Source organism: Kogia breviceps, chromosome 10 (assembly GCF_026419965.1).
Source record: "Kogia breviceps isolate mKogBre1 chromosome 10, mKogBre1 haplotype 1, whole genome shotgun sequence".
Taxonomy (NCBI): domain Eukaryota; kingdom Metazoa; phylum Chordata; class Mammalia; order Artiodactyla; family Physeteridae; genus Kogia; species Kogia breviceps.
In genome coordinates, this window is record NC_081319.1 from 37,781,115 (window position 1) to 37,804,392 (window position 23,278).

General features: G+C 39.0%; 1 protein-coding gene across 9 annotated transcripts in view; it reads right to left on the reverse strand.

The window, feature by feature from the left end:
* DOCK3 (dedicator of cytokinesis 3) overlaps window positions 1-23,278 on the reverse strand; it is a 445,236-nt gene that overhangs the window by 110,669 nt on the left and 311,289 nt on the right. For all 9 annotated transcript variants that reach the window (XM_067044062.1, XM_067044064.1, XM_067044059.1 and 6 more), the window contains exon 13: window positions 7,163-7,251. In XM_067044062.1, coding sequence (XP_066900163.1) covers window positions 7,163-7,251 — 89 coding nt within the window. The remainder of the gene's footprint in view (window positions 1-7,162; window positions 7,252-23,278) is intronic.

The window sequence follows — 23,278 nt, forward strand, 5'->3', positions numbered from 1 at the left end:
AGATAAAAGAGTGGAAATAACTACTGAAGAGCAGAATAAAGAAAAAAGAATGAAAAGAACTGAGGACAGTCTCAGAGACCTCTGGGACAACATTAAACACACCAACATTTGAATTATAGGGGTCCCAGAAGAAGAAGAGAAAAAGAAAGGGACTGAGAAAATACTTGAAGAGATTAGGAAATAGTTAATCAAGTCCAGGAAGCACAGAGAGTCCCATACAGAATAAATCCAAGGAGAAACACGCCAAGACACATATTAATCAAACTATCAAAAATTAAATACAAGGAAAAAATATTAAAAGTAGCAAGGGAAAAACAACAAGTAACACACAAGGGAATCCCCGTAATGTTAAAAGCTGATCTTTCAGCAGAAACTCTGCAAGCCAGAAGGGAGTGGCAGAGCATATTTAAAGTGATGAAGGAGAAAAACCTACAACCAAGATTACTCTACCCAGCAAGGATCTCATTCAGATTTGATGGAGAAATTAAAACCTTTACAGACAAGCAAAAGCTGAGAGAGTTCAGCACCACCAAACCAGCTTTACAACAAATGCTAAAGGAACTTCTCTAGGCAAGAAACACAAGAGAAGGAAAACACCTATAAGAACAACCCAAAACAATTAAGTAATTGGTAACAGGAACTTACATATCGATAATTACCTTAAATGTAAATGGATTAAATGCTCCCACCAAAAGACATAGACTGGCTGAATGGAAACAGAAACAAGGCCCGTATATATGCTGTCTACAAGAGACCCACTTCAGACCTAGGGACACATACAGACTGAAAGTGAGGGGATGGAAAAAGATATTCCGTGCAAATGGAAATCAGAAGAAAGCTGCAGTAGCAAGTCTCATATCAGACAAAATAGACTTTAAAATAAAGACTATTACAAGAGACAAAGAAGGACACTACATAATGATCAAGGGATTGATCCATGAAGAAGATATAACACTTGTAAATATTTATGCACCCAACATAGGAGCACCTCAATACATAAGGCAAATACTAACAGCCATAAAAGGGGAAATCGACAGTAACACAATCATGGTAGGGGACTTTAACATCCCACTTTCATCAATGGACAGATCATCCAAAATGAAAATAAATAAGGAAACACAAGCTTTAAATGATACATTACACAAGATGGACTTAATTGATATTTATAGGACATTCCATCCAAAAACAAGAGAATACACATTTTTCTCAAGTGCTCATGGAACATTCTCCAGGATAGACCATATCTTGGGTCACAAATCTAGCCTTGGTAAATTTAAGAAAATTGAAATTGTATCAAGTATCTTTTCCGATCACAACGCTATGAGACTAGATATCAATCACAGGAAAAAATCTGTAATAAATACAAACACATGGAGGCTAAACAATACACTACTTAATAACGAAGTGATCACTGAAGAAATCAAAGAGGAAATCAAAATGTACTTAGAAACAAATGACAATGGAGACACGACGACCCAAAACCTATGGGATACAGCAAAAGCAGTTCTAAGAGGGAAGTTAATAGCAATACAATCCTACCTTAAGAAACAGGAAACATCTCGAATAAACAACCTAACTTTGCACCTAAAGCAATTAGAGAAAGAAGAACAAAAATACCCCAAATTTAGCAGAAGGAAAGAGATCATAAAGATCAGATCAGAAATAAATGAAAAAGAAATGAAGGAAACAATAGCAGAGATCAATAAAACTAAAAGCTGGTTCTTTGAGAAGATAAATAAAATTGATAAACCATTAGCCACACTCATCAAGAAAAAAAGGGAGAAGACTCAAATCAATGGAATTAGAAATGAAAAAGGAGACGTAACAACTGACACTGCAGAAATACAAAAGATTATTAGAGATTACTACAAGCAACTCTATGCCAATAAATTGGACAACCTGGAAGAAATGGACAGATTCTTAGAAATGCACAACCTGCCGAGACTGAACCAGGAAGAAATAGAAAATATGAACAAACCAATCACAAGCACTGAAATTGAAACTGTGATTAAAAATCTTCCAACAAACAAAAGCCCAGGACCAGATGGCTTCACAGGCGAATTCTATCAAACATTTAGAGAAGAGCTAACACCTATCCTTCTCAAACTCTTCCAAAAGATAGCAGAGGGAGGAACACTCCCAAACTCATTCTATGAGGCCACCATCACCCTGATACCAAAACCAGACAAAGACGTCACAAAGAAAGAAAACTACAGGCCAATATCACTGATGAACACAGATGCAAAAATCCTAAACAAGATACTAGCAAACAGAATCCAACAGCACATTAAAAGGATCATACACCATAATCAAGTGGGGTTTATTCCAGGAATGCAAGGATTCTTCAATATACGCAAATCAATCAACGTGATAAACCATATCAACAAACTGAAGGAGAAAAACGATATGGTCATCTCAATAGATGCAGAGAAAGCTTTTGACAAAATTCAACACCCATTTATGATAAAAACCCTGCAGAAAGTAGGCATAGAGGGAACTTTCCTCAACATAATAAAGGCCATATATGACAAACCAACAGCCAACATCATCCTCATGGTGAAAAACTGAAACCATTTCCACTAAGATCAGGAACAAGACAAGGTTGCCCACTCTCACCACTCTTATTCAACATAGTTTTGGAAGTTTTAGCCACAGCAATCAAAGAAGAAAAAGAAATAAAAGGAATCCAAATCAGAAAAGAAGTCAAGCTGTCACTGTTTGCAGATGACATGATACTATACATAGAGAATCCTAAAGATGCTACCAGAAAACTACTAGAGCTAATCAATGAATTTGGTAAAGTAGCAGGATACAAAATTAATGCACAGCAATCTCTGGCATTCTTATACACTAATGATGAAAAATCTGAGAATGAAATTAAGAAAACACTCCCATTTACCATTGCAACAAAAAGAATAAAATATCTAGGAATAAACCTACCTAAGGAGACACAAGACTTGTATGCAGAAAACTATAAGACACTGATGAAAGAAATTAAAGATGATACAAATAGGTGGAGAAATATACCATGTTCTTGGATTGGAAGAATCAACATTGTGAAAATGACTCTATTACCCAAAGCAATCTACAGATTCAATGCAATCCCTATCAAACTACCACTGGCATTTTTTACAGAACTAGAACAAAATATTTCACAATTTGTATGGAAACACAAAAGACCCCGAATAGCCAAAGCAATCTTGAGAACGAAAAATGGAGCTGGAGGAATCAGGCTCCCTGACTTCAGACTATACTACAAGCCCACAGTAATCAAGACAGTATGGTACTGGCACAAAAACAGAAATATAGATCAATGGAACAGGATAGAAAGCCCAGAGATAAACCCACACACATATGGTCACCTTATCTTTGATAAAGGAGGGAAGGAAACACAGTGGAGAAAAGACAGCCTCTTCAATAAGTAGTGCTGGGAAAACTGGACAGCTACCTGTAGAAGTATAAAATTAGAACACTTCCTAACACCATACACAAAAATAAACTCAAAATGGGTTAAAGACCTAAATGTAAGGCCAGACACTATCAAACTCTTAGAGGAAAACATAGGCAGAACACTCTATGACATCAATCACAGCAAGATCCTTTTTGACCCATCTCCTAGAGAAATGGAAATAAAAACAAAAATAAACAAATGGGATCTAATGAAACTTAAAAGCTTTTACGCAGCAAAGGATACCATAAACAAGACCAAAAGACAACCCTCAGAATGGGAGAAAATATTTGCAAATGAAGCAACTGACAAAGGATTAATATCCAAAATTTATAAGCAACTCATGCAGCTCAATAACAAAAAAACAAACAACCCAATCCAAAAATGGGCAGAAGACCTAAATAGACATTTCTCCAAAGAAGATATACAGATAGCCAACAAACACATGAAAGAATGCTCAACATCATTAATCATTAGAGAAATGCAAATCAAAACTACAATGAGATATCATCTCACACCGGCCAGATTGGCCATCATCAAAAACTCTAGAAACAATAAATGCTGGAGAAGGTGTAGAGAAAAGGGAACACTCTTGCACTGTTGGTGGGAATGTAAAATGATACAGCCACTATGGAGAGCAGTATGGAGGTTCCTTAAAAAACTACAAATAGAACTACCATATGACCCAGCAATCCCACTACTGGGCATATACCCTGAGAAAACCATAATTCAAAAAGAGTCATGTACCAAAATGTTTATTGCAGCTCTATTTACGATAGCCAGGACATGGAAGCAACCTAAGTGTCCATCAACAGATGAATGGATAAGGAAGATGTGGCACATATATACAATGGAATATTACTCAGCCATAAAAAGAAATGAAACTGAGTTATTTGTAATGAGGTGGATAGACCTGGAATCTGTCATACAGAGTGAAGTAAGTCAGAAGGATAAAAACAAATACCGTATGCTAACACATATATATGGAATCTAAAAAAAAAAATGTCATGAAGAGATTAGTGGTAGGATGGGAATAAAGCACAGACCTACTAGAGCATGGACTTGAGGATATGGGGAGGGGGAAGGTTAAGCTGTGACGATGTGAGAGAGTGGCAGGGACATATACACACTACCAAATGTAAATTAGATAGCTAGTGGGAAGCTGCAGCATAGCACAGGGAGTTCACCTCTGTGCTTTGTAACCACCTAGAGGGGTGGGATAGGGAGGGTGGGAGGGAGGATGACACAAGAGGGAAGAGTTATGGGAACATATGCATATGTATAACTGATTCACTTTGTTGTAAAGGAGAAACTAACACACTATTGTAAAACATTTATACTCAAATAAAGATGTTTAAAAAAAAAGAAAATTATAAGACACTTATGAAAGAAATTAAAGATGATACAAATAGATGGAGAAATATACCATGTTCTTGGATGGGCAGAATCAACATTGTGAAAATGACTCTACTACCCAAAGCAATCTACAGATTCAATGCAATCCCTATCAAACTACCACTGACATTTTTTACAGAACTAGAACAAAGAATTTCACAATTTGTATGGAAACACAAAAGACCCCGAATAGCCAAAGCAATCTTGAGAACGAAAAATGGAGCTGGAGGAATCAGGCTCCCTGACTTCAGACTATACTACAAAGCTACAGTAATCAAGACAGTATGGTCCTGGCACAAAAACAGAAATATAGATCAATGGAACAGGATAGAAAGCTCAGAGATAAACCCACACACATACGGTCACCTTATCTTTGATAAAGGAGGCAAGAATATACAGTGGAGAAAAGACAGCCTCTTCAATAAGTGGTGCTTGGAAAGCTGGACAGGTACACGTAAAAGAATGAAATTAGAACACTCACTAACACCATACACTAAAATAAACTCAAAATGGGTTAAAGACCTAAATGTAAGGCCAGACACTATCAAACTCTTAGAGGAAAACCTAGGCAGAACAGTCTATGACATAAATCACAGCAAGATCCTTTTTGACCCATCTCCTAGAGAAATGGAAGTAAAACCAAAAATAAACAAATGGGACCTAATGAAACTTAAAAGCTTTTGCACAGCAAAGGGTACCATAAACAAGACCAAAAGACAACCCTCAGAATGGGAGAAAATAGTTGCAAATGAAGCAACTGACAAAGGAATAATCTCCAAAATTTATAAGCAACTCATGCAGCTCAATAACAAAACAACAAACAACCCAATCCAAAAATGGGCAGAAGACGTAAATAGACATTTCTCCAAAGAAGATATACAGATTGCCAACAAACACATGAAAGAATACTCAACATCATTAATCATTAGAGAACACAAATCAAAACTACAATGAGATATCATCTCACACCAGTCAGAATGGCCATCATCAAAAAATCTAGAAACAATAAATGCTGGAGAGGGTGTGGAGAAAAGGGAACACTCTTGCACTGTTGGTGGGAATGTAATTTGATACAATCACTGTGTGGAACAGTATGGAGGTTCCTTAAAAAACTACAAATAGAACTACCATACAACCCAGCAATCCCACTACTGAGCATATACCCTGAGAAAACCATCATTCAAAAAGACACATGTACCACAATGTTCACTGCAGCTCTATTTACAATAGCCAGGACATGGAAGCAACCTAAGTGTCCATCAACAGATGAATGGATAAAGAAGATGGGCCGCATATATACAATGGAATATTACTCAGCCATAAAAAGAAACGAAACTGAGTTATTTGTAGTGAGGTGGATGGACCTGGAGTCTGTCATACAGAGTGAAGTAAGTCAGAAGGAGAAAAATACTGTATGCTAACATATATATGTAATCTAAGAAAAAAAATGTCATGAAGAAACTAGGGGTAGGACGGGAATAAAACACAGACCTACTAGAACATGGACTTGAGGATATTGGGAGGGGGAAGGGTAAGCTGTGACGAAATGAGAGAGTGGCATGGACATATACACACTACCAAATGTAGGGTGGGTAGCTAGTGGGAAGCAGCCGCATGGCAAAGGGAGATCAGCTGTGTGCTTTGTGATCACCTAGAGCAGTGGGATAGGGAGGGTTGGAGGGAGGGAGACGCAAGAGGGAAGAGATATGGGAACATATGTATTATGTATAACTGATTCACTTTGTTGTAAAGCAGAAACTAACACACCATTGTAAAGCAATTATACTCCAATATAGATGTTAAAACAAACAAACAAAAAAATGGTACAAATGAATGTATTTATAAAACAGAAATAGTCATAGATGTAGGAAACAAACTTATGGTTACTAGGGGGGATGGGGGGAGGGATAAAATGGGAGATTGGGATTGATGCATACACACTACTATATATAAAATAGATAACTAATAAGGACCTACTATATAGCACAGGGAACTCAATATTCTGTGATGACTTATATGGGAAAAGAATCTAAAAAAGAGTGGATATATATATAGGTATAACTGATTCACTTTGCTGTACAGCAGAAACTAACACACATTGTAAATCAACTATACTCCAATAAAAAATTTTTAAAAAAGTAATTAGGGAAGGTCTCATATTATCACAAAAAGAAAGAGAAATTGCCTGAACAGGAGAATAAATGTCTGTAGGAGACTGAACTTTACATGTGGCAACTGATCAGCACAAATCAACTAAGGTGCGTATGATCAGCAACTGCAAATTCAACACAAAGTCTCCTAGCCACAGAAGCATGTTACCATGACTGGCGCTGGGGGCAGAGTACTTGGCGCTGGACTTGCGGATGATATTCTCGTGGATCTGGGACCACTCACTCTCGTTGTTGCACCTGCAACAGAAGGACAGGCATTATGATTCTCAACAGTTTTAAACATCTGGTCTGACGTTCAACGTGTAGCACTAAGTTTGAAGGGATACTTCAAACTCACTTTCCTAAAGAAATGAACATATATTTTACTAAATTAGACAAGGCTCATTTTCTGGTAAGGCACACAGAAGATTCATATTTGGGGAAATAGTAGAAACTCTAAAATGAACCACTGCAAATATTTTTGAGTGGCAAAATATCCTATTCTCTGAAGTAACACTTTCCCACATGACAAGTTTTTTTCTTTTTTAGTCCCTTATACACCCTTAAAACTAGGCGCTAGAGGAAAGCTCCTGATAGAGGAAAAAACAGTTCCTTTCCACAAGTACTGCTGTTTACAAACTTCCATGTCACACTTGCTCTACACTGTCATTCAACTGTGGCTGTAATGGCCCCAGAGAAAAAACCTGCTAAGCTCAGGGCAATGTTGATATTTGCCTGTGGCTGTATTTCAGCCAGACCAAGATAAGAAGAAAAGTTTGGGAGAGTAGTGGGCTTGGTTCCATGTGAAATCCTCTGTAGTCAAAGGGAAGGAGGGCTTAGTAGAGAAGGCTGGATGCCTAAATATGTAAGAATAAAGTTCTTTCCTAGGGACTTCAGGATTGGGAGAAAATAGGAACGGAGGAACAACACTGCACCTCTATTAATTTCTGACATATTTAGAGTCTTCCCCTCTAAAGGAAAATTCCAAGAAAGCTGCAGTCATACAACCACTTGGTATGGTTTAGGAACAGAGACTAGGAAGGAATTCCTCATCCTAATGTATACATCTTGATGAAACAACTGAAATGAGATTAGAATCATCTCTTGAAAATTCCATGTAACACCCAGAGTCTCCACAGCCTTGGCCCCTCCCTTCCCCTGTTGGATAGGGAGAACCCACTGACCCCAGAACACAGAGCCCATGCACAAAGGAAACCACACAGGATCTTTCCATGGTAACTTAGAAGTATGTAGTCCAGCCACAGCAAGAGGAAACTCCAGCAAGAGTTATATCATGTGCCATCCAGCAGTGTGAAGCACAACAGGCTTCTTTTTTTTTTTTTTTTTTTTTTTTGCGGTACGCTGGCCTCTCACTGTTGTGGCCTCTCCAGTTGTGGAGCACAGGCTCCGGACATGCAGGCTTAGTGGCCATGGCTCACGGGCCTAGCCGCTCCACAGCATATGGGATCTTCCCGGACAGGGGCACGAACCTGTGTGCCCTGCATCCACAGGTGGACTCTCAACCACTGCGTCACCAGGGAAGCCCCAGCACAACAGGTTTCTAAATAAAAGAGTTTGTATAGAGACCATTCAGAGAGAAAGGAGGTTGGTCACTAGACAAATTTTTCTTAATCAGTAGCTCTTCAGACTTCTTAGTAGAAATAAGCCTCACTTACTCAGAGATGTTACAAAGAATTGTCAAAGATAAGGTTCTCAAAGTCCAGAGCTGTGAGGATAACTTCTGCTCACAGAATTCCTTCCAAGGAAAGGAAGTGGGAGAGTGTTCTTTAAAATGATCACTTGTGATTAGCAACTCAGTTGGAAATCAGAAGTGAGAGGTGCTGGCAGCAGCATGTCTAGCCCTTCCTGTCTGACATGCACACTGTCTCAGCTCTTCCAATCAGTCAATACATCAGAGAAGTGCCCAGCTGGTGAGGACTGAGACTTGTCTTGCTGTCAGATTTTTGTCACTTTCTAGGTTTACAAAATCAGTAGTTACTTTCTTTAATAGAAATCTGACTATAGTTTGTTATAAATAGTGTACTCCCCCCACTTCAAAATAAGAGTCTTGACTAATGCACAGTATAATGAATACAGACAATAATATTGTACTATAATGATGTAATGTGATAAATATTGCTTCACTGGCAATCATAATACAATATATAAATATATAAGGGTAACACACTATACATCTCAAGTATATATATAAAATACACAGGGCTTCCCTGGTGGTGCAGTGGTTGAGAGTCCGCCTGCTGATGCAAGGGACACGGGTTCTTTCTTGCCCAGGTCTGGGAGGATCCCAAATGCCGCGGAGCAGCTGGGCCCGTGAGCCATGGCCACTGAGCCTGCGCGTCCGGAGCCTGTGCTCCGCAACGGGAAAGGCCACAACAGTGAGAGGCCCGCGTACCGCAAAAAAAACAAACAACAACAAAAAACACACACACACAAAGAATCCAAATAAATAAATAAAACCAAAAGAAAAAAAAAGTCTTGAAAATTAACTCCCTCTCTCCAATGGGTGGTATAATTTCAGTATTTCTCCAATAAAACACTCACTGGTTCTTTGGCAGTATAGAACCAGTGAACTGGTGCTTTATCAACCACATCAACAGTGACAATGTGTATTATTTCACTGACATGTACTTTTCCACCCGACACATACAGTTCAGATGCCAGACACCTGATGGCTTGTCCCCTGTACTCCTCTCCCTTTGTATACCCCTTAACTGTCATTGGTCTTCAGAGATCTGCATTTGAAGCCCATTTCCTTCCTACCATGTAAGTTTTCTGGGCAATCTCACCTGCTCCCATGGTTTCAACCACCCCCAAAAGCAGACAAGACCCAAAGCAGTGTCTCTAGCCCAGACTCACCCCTAAGTTCCTGACCCGCATGGCCACAAGACAGCTTATAATTTCCTACCCTCCTGTCTGCTCCTAGAGACTCCTTCTGAGTAGAACCCACTAGTTCACTAAACCAGAACTCTTCCAGCTGTCATCACATCCTGTAGATTTTGTTATCTTAAGATCTGCCACATCTGACCTCTCTTCTTCATGGCCTTGGTTCAGCCATTACCACCTCTCTTCCAGACCAGTGTAATCACCTCTTAACTGGCCTTTCAATTATCTCCCTTTCTAGAATGCCAAGGGAGCTACTCAAATCATCTGAAACTAAATGGATGTGGTGTCATCAGCATATTTTAGCCAATCACTAGGATATTTTGTAAGGAAAAAATATAAATGTAAGCATTTATTAACCAAATGAGTTATGATTATAATGAAGCATGATTATGTTGTATCCAATCAAATTAGTATTTAGAGCATGATTACCGATGTTGATAATTTGTCCTCAATCATAAGACTCACGAGAGATTGTAATCTAAAACAGGTCTGTGTGCCTCTGTGGCACACCTTCCCCACAGAGGAGGTAACCAGCACAGGCAATGAAGTAGCACTTCAACCACTACATGTGCAGTGATTTTACTCAAGGGTTAACACAGAGGGGTGAGAGGTTTTGGTTTTCTACATGGGATCACTAAGCATTCCAAAGCATCAGAGCAGGTGTGCAGAATCTGCTCAGCAAAGAGTGTTCAGAATACTGTTCTTATTCACTCATGAACTAGAGCACACTTTACCATTTGCCTCTTCCCTACTACCTCCTTATCTTCTTGATTTCTGTGTTTCTCATGGGTATTCACCCAACTTTCTTCTCATCTTTCCCCAAGGTGGGCAATCCAAAAAAGTATTCAAGAAGTTTTAAAGGGTTGTTTGTAAGGCCTTTAAGTCTGCTTTTTTAGGATGCCTAATATAGGAAGGTAATGATCAGGATATTATCCCATATTTTATTTCACTAAGATAGGTATTCTCATGTTCATCTTACAGATGAGGAGAGTGAGATGAAGCTGTAGTCTAAACACAGGTCTGTCCGGACCCAAAGCAGGGCAGGGGTGAGGGTGGAGGGGCAGAGAGAAAGAACCTGCAGAGTTCTGTGACCCTGAAAACCTTACTCCCACACCAGGCTTCAGTGTACTTGTCTCCCTGACACCAGTCAGAATTCCCATTCTGTCTACCTTCATCTAACTGCAACTATTCAGTTTTGACTATGGCTTAAAACTTAATTTAGTGCAAATAATCCATATTAAAATCCTTTCTTGGAAAGTGGCCAAGATGGCAGAATAAAAACACTCTGAGCTCACCTTTTCTCACACCAAAATCATAACTATTTGCAGAACAATGATTGATAAAAAATACTGGAACCTACCAGAAAAGATCTTCTACAGCCAAAGACATAAAGAAGGAACCACAACGAGACAAGAAGGGGAAGACTCACAATCAAACCCCATATCTCCAGATGGGTGACCCACAAACTGGAGAATAATTATATTGCAGAGGAGAGTTCTGAGCCCCACGTCAGGCTCCCCAGCCCAGAACTGGCAAGATGAGCCCCCAGAGCATTTGGTTTTGAAGGTCAGTGGGGCTTACTTAAAATAGAGACTTCACTCTTAAATGGAGTGAAAAAAGCTCCCTTTTTTTCACACAAAAGCTCATGTGCACAAGCACATAGGGCAAAAAAAAATAATTTGACAGGAGCCTGGGCAAGTCCTTCCTGCTGGTTTTGGAGCGTCTCCTGGAGAGGTCAGGGGTGGATGAAACTCACCCTGGGGACACAGACACTGGTGGCAAACCTACTGGGGAACACTGTTGATGGCTGACTTCTTGGCTCTTTAGTTCCAAGACCTGGCCCTACCCAACAGCCTCTAGGAAGCACTGCTGGGACACTTTAGGCCAAACAACTAACTGGGTGGGGACACAGTGCCAACAATCAGCAGACAGGCTGCCTAAAGACTAAAGAGCCCATAGCTACCTCTGGGCTTGCCCCTAGACATGGCCCAGCCCACCAGAGGGCCAAGATGGAGCTGTACCCACCAGTGGACAGGCACTAGCCCCTCCCATCAGGAAGCCAGATCAAGCCTCTAGATGAACCTCATCCACAAGGGGGCAGACACCAGAAGCAAGAAAACTATGACCCCTCAATACAGGGCAGACCCTACGCTGGGATCAGCTGGGCCTTGGCCTGGCCCACTAGCGGGCCAATGCAACCTTCAGGACACTCCAAAACCCATACCCAACTGTGTCAGGAACCAACATCCTCCCACAAAACAACTGAAATGAGCTCTGGGATCCCTGGACTGCAGCCAGACTCCAGCAACAAGCTCTGCTTGCTAGTAGATTGGCACTAACCCCAGGATCTGGCTTCACCTGCCAGTGGGAGGGAAACAGCCCCAGAGCCTTCAGGACTCTGACTCCACCCACCAGTAAGCCAGCACTAGCCCTGGGGGTGATGTAGGATTGAGCAACCAGCCACCTCATGACCAGGCCCTGCTAAACAGCAGCCAGTAGCATCCACACAAAGCAGGTTCTGACAACCAACCAGACTAGGGGCCTATCAGATCATCCACACAGTTAGCCTGCCACAACAGAAGGACCCACATAGCCCTCTTCGAGTGAACCCATAGAGCACACAGCTTGGGTGACAGGGGTGCGGAACTGCTGGGATGCATAGGATGCTTCCTACAGAGGGCCGCTTCTCCAAGGTCGAGAAAAGTAACTAACCTACCACATACATAAAAATACAAATAGCAACTGAGACAAAATGAGAAATATGTTTCAGACGAAGGAACAAGATAAAACCCCAGAAGAACAACTAAGTGAAGTGGAGACAGGCAATCTACCCAAGGCGTTCAGAGTAATGATTGTAAAGATGATCAAAGAACTCTAGAGAAGAATGGATGCACAGACAAAATAGTCAGAAATTTTTTAACAAAGAGTTAGAAAATATAAAGAACAACCAAACAGAGATGAAGAATACAATACCTGAAATGAAAAATGCACTGAAGGAATCAACAGTAGACTAAATGAAACAGAAGAATGGATCAGTGAGCTGGGAAGACAGAGTAGTGGAAATCACTGCTGCTGAACAGAAAAAAGAAAGAAGAATGAACAGAAGTCAGGACAGATTAAGAGACCTCTGGGACAACATCAAGTCTGCTAATATTCACATTACAGGGGTCCCAGGAGAAGAGAGAAAGGGCCCAAGAAAATATCTGAAGAGATAACAGCTGAAAACCTCCCTAATCTGGGAAAGGAAACAGTCACCCAACTCCAAGAAGCACAGAGTCCCATACAGGATTAACCCAAAGAGGAATAGACAAGATACATTGTAATCAAAATGACAAAAATTAATGATAGAGAATACTAAAAGCAGCTAGGGGAAAGCAACAAATAACATACAAGGGAACTCCCATAATACTATCAGCCAATTTTTCAACAGAAACTCAGCAGGCTAGAAGGGAATGGTATGATATATTTAAAGTGATGAAAGGGAAGAACCTACAACCAAGAATACTCTACCCAGCAAGGCTCTCAGATTAGAAGGAGAAATCAAAAGCTTTACAGACAAGCAAAAGCTAAAGAATTCAGCACCACCAAACCAGCTTTACAACAAATGTTAAAGGAACTTCTCTAGGTGAAAAAGAAAAGGCCACAACTAGAAACAAGAAAATTACAGAATGAAAAAGCTCATTGGTAATGGGAAACATACAGTAAAGGTAGAAAATATCCACAAACAAAGCTCATAGAGAGGTTAAAACACAAGACTGATAAAATCACCTGTATCCACAATAAGCAGGTAAGAGATACACAAAACAATTGGATGTAAAATATGATATCAAAAACAGTAATCATGAGAGGAGGAGAGTACAAATGCAAGGTATCTAAAATACATCTGAAATTAAGAGATCAGCAACTTAGAACAATCATGTATATACAAAGATAGCTATACAAACACCTGATGTAATTGCAAACAAAAATTTATAACAGATATACACACAAAAAAGAAAAAGGAATCCAAACATAACACTAAAGATAGTCATCAAACCACAAGAGAAGAGAGCAAAAGAAAAAGGAGAAAATAAGACCTACAAAAACAAATCCAAAACAATTAAAATGGCAATAGGAACATACATGTCAATAATTACTTTAAATGTAAATGGGTTAAATGCTCCAACCAAAAGACACACACTGGCTGAATGGATACAAAAACAGGACCCATATACGCTGCCTAAAAAAGACTCATATCAGATCTAGAGACACATACAGACTGAAAGTGAGGGGATGGAAAAAGATAGTCCATGCAAATGGAAATCAAAAGAAAGCCAGAGTAGCAATACTTGAATCAGACAAAATAGACTTCAAAATAAAGACTGTTATAAGAAACAAAGAAAGACACTACATAATGATCAAGGGATCAATCCAAGAAGAAGATGTAACAACTGTAAATATATATGTACCCAACATAGGAGCACTTCTCTATATAAGGTAAATATTAACAAAAATAAAAGAAGGAATCAACAGTAACACAATAATAGTAGGGGACTTTAATACCCCACTTAGGGGATGTCCCTGCTGGTGCAGTGGTTAAGAATCCATCTGCCAGGGGCTTCCCTGGTGGCGCAGTGGTTAAGAATCTGCCTGCCAATGCGGGAGACGCAAGTTCGGGCCCTGGTCCGGGAGGATCCCACGTAATGCGGAGCTACTGAGCCCATGTGCCATGACTGCTGAGCCCGCATGCCACAACTACTGAAGCCCGTGAGCCTGGAGCCCATGCTCCGCAACAAGAGAAGCCACCACAATAGGCATACGCACCACAGCGAAGAGTGGCCCATGCTCTCCACAACTGGAGAGGGCCTGCGTGCACCAACGGAGACCCAAAGCAGCCAAAAATAAATAAAATAGATGAATTATTTTTAAAAAAATCTGCCTGCCAATGGGCTTCCCTGGTGGCACAGTGGTTGAGAGTCCGCCTGCCAATGCAGGGGACACGGATTCGTGCCCCGGTCTGGGAAGATCCCACATGCCACGGAGAGGCTGGGCCCGTGAGCCATGGCCACTGAGCCTGCACGTCTGGAGCCTGTGCTCCGCAATGGGAGAGGCCACAACAGTGAGAGGCCCACGTAACACACACACACACAAAAAAAAACAATCCATCTGCCAAAGCAGGGGAAACGGGTTCGAGCCCTGGTCTGGGAAGATTCCACATGCTGTGGAGCAACTAAGCCTGTGCGTCACAACTACTGAGCCTGTGGGCTGTAACTACCAAAGCCCACGCACCTAGAGAAGCCACCACAATGAGAAGCCTGTGCACCGCAACGAAGAGTAGCCCCTGCTAGCCACAACTAGAGAAAGCCCACATGAGCAGCAACAAAGACCCAATGGAGCCAAAAATAAATAAATTAATAAATAAATTTATTTTTAAAACACCCCACTTACATCAATGGATGCATTATCCAGACAGAAAATCAAAAAGGAAACACAGGCCTTAAATGACATGTTAGACCAGATGGATTTAATTAATATTTACAGAGCATTCCATCTGAAAGCAGCAGAATACACATTCTTTTCAAGTGCACGTGGAACATTCTCCAGGACAGAACACATGCTGGGCCACAAGGCAAGCCTCAGTAAATTTAAGAAACCTAAAATTATATCAAACATCTTTTCCAACCACAATGCTATGAGGCTAGAAATCAACCACAAGAAAAAAACTGCAAAAAAGACAAATATGTGGAGGTTAAACAATATGCTACTAAACAACCAGTGGATCACTGAAGAAATCGAAGAGGAAATTTAAAAATACCTAGACACAAATGAAAACAAGATGATCCAAAACCTATGGGGTGCAGCAAAAGCAGTTCTAAGAAGGAAGTTTATAGCGATACAAGCTTACCTCAAGAAACAAGAAAAATCTCAAATAAACAACCTAACCCTACACCTAAAGCAACTAGAGAAAAAAGAACAAACAAAACCCAAAGTTAGTAGAAGGAAAGAAATCATAAAATCAGAGCAAAAATAAATAAATAGAGACTAAAAAAAAATAGAAAAGATCGATGAAACTAAAAGCTGGTTCTTGGCAATATAAACAAAATGGATAAACCTTTAGCCAGACTCATCAAGAAAAAAAAGGGAGAGGGCCCAAATCAATGATATCAGAAATGGAAAAGGAGAAGTTACAACCAGCACCACAGAAATACAAAGGATCATAAGAGACTCCTATGAGCAATTATATGCCAATAAAATGGACAACCTAGAAGAAATGGACAAATTCTTAGAAAGGTACAATCTTCCAACACTTAACTAGGAAGAAATAGAAAATATGAACAGACCAATTATCAGTACTGAAAAGTAATCAGTAATTTTAAAACTCCTGATAAACAAAAGTCCAGTACTAGATGGCTTCATAGGTAAATTCCACCAAACATTTAGAGAAGAGTTAACACCCATCCTTCTGAAACTATTCCAAAAAAACTGCAGAGAAAACAACACTTCCAAATTCATCCTATGAGGCCACGATCACCCTGATACGAAAACCAGACAGAGATATCATAAAAAAAGAAAATTACAGGCCAATATCACTGATGAATAAAGACACCAAAATCAATAAAACACTAGCAAACTGACTCCAACAATATATTAAAAGTATCATACACCATGGTCAAGTGGGATTTATCCTAGAAATGCAAGGATTTTTCAATATCCACAAATCAATCAATGTGATACACCACACTAACATATTGAAGAATAAAAACCATATGATCATCTCAATAGATGCAGAAAAAGCTTTTGATGAAATTCAACATCATTTATGATAAAAACACTTCAGAAAGCTGGCATAGAGGGAACACACCTCAACAAAATAAAGGTCATAAATGACAAACTCACAACTATCATACTCAACAGTGAAAAGCCGAAAGCATTCCCTCTAAGATCAGGAACAAGACAAGGATGTCCACTCTTGCCACTTTTATTCAACATAATTTTGGAAATCCTAGCCACAGCAATGAGAGAAGAAAAAGAAATAAAAGGAATCCAAACTGGAAAAGAAAAAGTAAAACTGTCACTGTTTGCCAGTGTCATGATACTATACATAGAAAATCCTAAAGACACCACCAGAAAGCTACTAGAGCTCATCAATGAATTCGGTAAAGTTTCTGGATGAAAATTAATATACAGAAATCTGTTGCATTTCTATACAATAGCAATGAACTATTAGAAAGAGAAATTAAGGAAATAACCCCATTTACCATCACATCAAAAATAATGAAATACCTAGGAATAAATATACCTAAGGAGGCAAAAGACCTGTCCTCTGAAAACTGTAAGATGCTGATGAAAAAAATTGAAGACCACACAAACAGATGGAAAGATATACTGTATTCTTGGATTGGGAGGATTAATATTGTTAAAATGACTATACTACCCAAGGCAATCTACTGATTCAGTGCAATCCCTACCAAACTACCAATGGCATTTTTCATAGAACTGGAGCAAAAAATTTAAAAATTTGTATGGAAACACAAAAGACCCTGAATAGCCAGAAAAATCTTAAGAATGGAGCTGGAGGATTTCAGACTATACTACAAAGCTGAATTTATCAAAATGTATGTTACTGTCACAAAAACAGACGTAGAGATCAATGGAACAGGATAGAGAGCCCAGAAATAAACCTGCACACTTACAGTCAATTAGTTTTCAACAAAGGAGGCAAGAATATACCAGTACAATGGAGAAAAGATGGTCTCTTCAGTAAGTGATGCTGGGAAAACTGGACAGGTACATGTAAAAGAATGGAATTAGAACATTCTCTAATATCATAAACAACAATAAATTCAAAATGGATTAAAGACCTAAATATATAAAAGTCCTAGAGGAAAAGATGGGCAGGACACTCTCTGACATAAATCACAGTAATATTTTTTTGGATCCATCTCCTAGAGTAACTGAAACAAAAACAAAAATAAACAAATGGGATCTAATTAAACTTAAAAGCTTTTGTACAGCAAAGGAAACCATAAACAAAACAAACATACAACCCATGGAATGGGAGAAAACATTTGCAAATGATGCAACCGACAAAGGCTTAATTTCCAAAATATACAAACAACTTATATAGCTCAACATCATAAATAAATAAATAATAAACAACCCAATCAAAAAATGGGCAGAAGACCTAAATAGACATTTCTCCAAAGAAGACATACAGATGGCCAACAGGCACATGAAAAGATGCTCAATATCACTGATAATTAGAGAAATGCAAATCAAACCTACAATGAGGGATTACCTCACACTGGTCACAATGACCATTATCAAAAAGCCTACAAATAATAAATGCTGGAGAGGGTGTGGAGAAAAGGGAACCTTCCTACACTGTTGGTGAGAATGTAAATTGGTGCAGCCACTAGGAGAACAGTATGGAGTTTCCTTAAAAAACTAAAAATAGACCTACCATATGATCCTGCAATCCCACTCCTGGGCATATATCTGGAGAAAGCTCTAACTAGAAAAGATACATGCATCTCAGTGTTCACTGCAGCACTATTTACTACAGCCAAGACATGGAAGCAACCTAAATGTCCACTGACAGAGGAATGGATAAAGAAGATGTGGTACATATAAACACGGAATATTACTCAGCCATAAAAAAGAATGAAATAATGCCATTTGCAGCAACAAGGATGGACCTAGAGATTATCATATTAAGTGAAATAAGTCAGACAGAAAAAGAAAAATATCATATGTTATCACTTACATGTGGATCCCAGAAAATTGATACAAATGAACTTATTTATAAAACAGAAATAGACTCACAGACATAGAAAACAAACTTATGGTTATCAAAGGGGTAAGGAGGGACAAATTTGGAATTTGTGGGCTTCCCTGGTGGCGCAGTGGTTGAGAGTCCGCCTGCCAATGCAGGAGACACAGGTTTGTGCCCCGGTCCGGGAAGACCCCACATGCCGTGTAGCGGCTAGGCCCCGGAGCCATGGCTGCTGAGCCTGCGCATCCGGAGCCTGTGCTCCACAACGGGAGAGGCCACAACAGTGAGAAGCCCGCGTACCGAAAAAAAAACAAATTTGGAATTTGTGATTAACAGATACAGACTACTATAAATAAAATAGATAAACAATAAGGATCTACTGTATAGCACAAGGAACTATATTCAGTATCTTATAATAACCTATAATGGAAAAGAATCTGAAAAAGAATATATATATGTATAACTGAATCATTTTGCTATACACTTGAAACACTGTAAATCAACTACGCTTCAATAAAACAATTTTTTAAAAGAATTAAAAAATAAAGTCTACTTTTGGGACTTTCCTGGTGGTCCAGTGGTTAAGACTCCGTGTGTCCAATGCAGGGGGCACAGGTTTGATCCCTGGTCAGGGAACTAAGATCCCACACACTGCATGGTGTGGCCAAAAAGTTTTTTTAAAATAAAATAAAGTCTACTATGATACTAAAAAAATCTTTCTCTTTGGGTGTGACTTGCTTTATTTTGGCATTTATTTGGTGGCAAGTCTTAATAAGCTAGAAAATAGGCAACAATCTACAGATTTAGGAACACTACAGATGCTGACAACTGGTTCATGCAGTCCTTACCTATAGTGTAAAAGAAGAGAGAAGCATTGAGAAGCCCGCATTTCTGTTAAAATGGCCCAGTTTGACAGAGTCCCTAAGACCAAGCTGACACAAATCAACCAATCTGATTCTTTTTGTATGGTCTCTCATGGGTCATGAGAAAATGCCTTTTCATTCATGAAAAATTTAAACTATTTCTTATTTTATAACATACATGTTTATTTAATAGTCAATTAAAACGGAAGTCAGCATATATATGTATATTTACACACATATATGTACAATTATAGTGCTTTAGCAAGAATACTTATTTTTATTCCTCTTTCAGGTGGTGAAAAGCCTTATGTGAGTAACACTTCCACCCCTTCCATCACTTTCCTGGGAAAAGGAGTGACTTCTTTGGCCAGTGCTCTAGAAGGATCCACACATGAACATCTCAGATCTGCCTCTTTCCTCTTTTGGGAGCAACCTGTTTGCAGACAGCACACAATCCCTGCACCAACAGGCTCCACATTGACTGTGACTTTAAAAGTCTTTCTAAATCAGGGTTAATGTTAATCAAAAGTTAGAATGGGTTGAATGGTGGTCCCTAAAAAAAGATATGTCCATATCCTAATCCCTAGAAATGTGAATGTTTCCTTATTTGGAAAAAGTGTCTTTGCAGTTGTAATTAAGTTGAGGATCTTGAGATGAAACCATCCTGGATTATCTGCACAAGTCATACTCATATGGTAGTTCTATTTTTAGTTTAAGGAACCTTCATAGTGTTCTCCATAGTGGCTGTACCAATTTACACTCCCACCAACAGTGCAGGAAGGTTCCCTTTTCTCCACATCCTTTCCAGCATTTACTGTTTGTAGATATTTTGATGATGGCCATTTTGACCAGTGTGAGGTGACACCTCATTGTAGTTTTGATTTGCATTTCTCTAATAATTAGTGATGTTGAGCATCTTTTCATATGCTTTTTAGCCATCTGTATGTCTTCATTGGAGAAATGTCTATTTAGATCTTCTGCCCATTTTCCGATTGGGTTATTTGTTTTTTTGATTGAGCTGCATGAGCTATTTGTATATTTTGGAGATTAATCCCTTGTCGGCTGCTTCATTTGCAAATATTTTCTCCCATTCTGAGGGTTGTCTTTGTTGCTAATAAAGGTGTCACATTTATCCATACCGCTTACATATATATACACACTATAAATTTATTTAAAAAAATATAAGTCACATGTACCTATGTGACTCTACATTGGTACATCCATTTTAGTCTACACCCACTTAACATTCTGATCTCAAAACCAATCTACTGATATCCATTAGCCCCCTCAAACTGCAACAAGCAGCATTTTTATTCTTAGTTTACTAAGCCAAAATTGTTAAATAATTGGGAATGAAGTTTGACCTTTGTCAAGTTATCTTTTTTTTTTTTTTTTTCGTGGTACGTGGGCCTCTCACTGTTGTGGCCTCTCTCATTGCGGAGCACAGGCTCCAGACGTGCAGGCTCAGCAGCCATGGCTCACGGGCCCAGCCCCTCCACAGCGTGTGGGATCTTCCCGGACCGGGGCACGAACCTGTGTTCCCTGCATCGACAGGCAGACTCTCAACCACTGCGCCACCAGGGAAGCCCTATGTTTTTCAATATCAGAATTATTGTAAGGTCTTTCCCCTCTGGATGACTAATATGCTAACTGCACTGTGATCAAAGTGTGGCTTGTGCCATGTGGAATTTATGAAAATTTTTTCTAAGAATAATTTTTGTAAAATGTTCCATGGGGGCCCTGGAAAAGATGTATTCTGTTTGTTGGACAAATCTTTTTTTTTTTTTTTAGCACTGGAAGAATAATACAGCCTGGTGAGCTGGGATACTCCAGTTACATCTGCTGCCCTGGCAAGCAATAGCACTCCATTTGACTATCAGCACGTACTGATTTAGATGATAAATTATGCTCAACCTGTGTAGAGGTAGGAGAGCAAGTGGCTAAGAGTATGGTCTCTTAACAAGGCTGCTCAGGCACGTGCCTCACCACTCTGTGTCCTGTCTCCCTCATATGTAAAAAAGAGATAACAGCCCAGGTGAGTGCTCAATGATGCTGTTATTCTCTGTCACATCAACCTTATTCAGATTCTCTCCTAAGTCAGATTTATTTATCTGATTTAGATATTTATCTCTATCCTTATTTTTGTCTTCTTATGTGTCAAAAGGGATGTTAACAAATCTCTTGCTTTTACTGTACTTTTATCTTATCTTTATATTTATAATAAATTGGACATAATAATTTTGAGTCATTATTATATTCAAAGGTCACAACAATTAGTCCTTCACTATAAACTTCACCGTGTATCAGTATAAAATGCTCTTTCTATCCCTGTAAAGGAAAAAAAAGGGCTTTCTGGAACACTGGTGAGCTGGAGGCAGAGATGCTGGCAAGGACACCTGGGCTTCTCACTCTGCTTTCTTTCCCCAGTTAAGAAGGTGAGTGTGTTAAGGCTAAGTTTGGTCAACGTTTCTTTAAACTGAAGAACATGAACTGTTGAGTAAATATCTCCGGAATGAAGTGTGAACCCTGAATTTAACGGTAGTAGAGTAGTCACCCTCTACTTTGCAGAGTCCAAGTATCAAGGGCTGCTTCTGCTGGGGATTCTAGGGCTGAGGGAGTGAGTGGTGCATTACATGTTATGTGTGTGCCTACCCTGAGAGGCCATTTTGCTTCCCATGAGATATGTATTCTTGGAGGATGAAAGAGGAAACCAAATTTAACTTTATTATGTGTATGTGTTTTCTTTTTCTGTCAATCCCTGATACTCCTTACACAGCACATTCATTTCATACCTTTTACATTAGAATTTATTTTTTATCATTAATATTATGACATTTCATTTTGTTTGTATTTTATTATTACACTTAGTTTATTTGTTATTAATCTTTTTGTTTCTCTTATTTTTTTTTTAATTTTTATTTTTTTTATTTTTTTATTTTTTAACATCTTTATTGGAGTATAATTGTTTTACAATAGTGTGTTAGTTTCTCCTTTACAACAAACTGAATCAGTTATACATATACATATGTTCCCATATCTCTTCCCTCTTGCATCACCCTTGTTTCTCTTATTATATTTGTGAGTCTCTCACTAATATATAGATGAATTTTGTTTTTTGCCTCTACTTTAAGAATTTTTACCTAATAGGATTTTCTTTCATCTCAATTATATTTACTGTCATAACTGATATGGGCTTTCTACTGTCCTTTGCTCTAGGCTTTCTGATTTTTTAATGCTCTCTTACAGCAGCTTTTATACTGTATGATATATATTCTTACATGCATCTTTGTGCTGCACGATTATACATCCTGCATTTATTTATATTAGGGTTTCCTTTAGGATTAGAAATGTCTAAATTTTTACTAACAGAAATATTAATACAGCTTTTAAATCTAATTTGTGCCTTTACTGCTGGTTAATAAAAGGTATGACAACACAGCCATAAAAACTAAATGTTGACCATAAAGAATAATAAGCACTTTAAAAATAACATGTTCTAGGAAGGATGGGGGCCAGGGATAGTTAGGGAGTTTGGGATTGACATGTACACACTGCTATATTTAAAATGGATAACCAACAAGGACCTACTGTATAGCACAGTGAGCTCTGTTCAATGTTATGTGGCAGCCTGGATGGGAGGGGAGCTTGGGGGAGAATGGATACATGTATAGGTACGGCTGAGTCGCTTTGCTGTACACCTGAAACTATCACAACACTGTTAATTGGCTATACTCCAATTTAAAATAAAAAGTTTAGGGCTTTC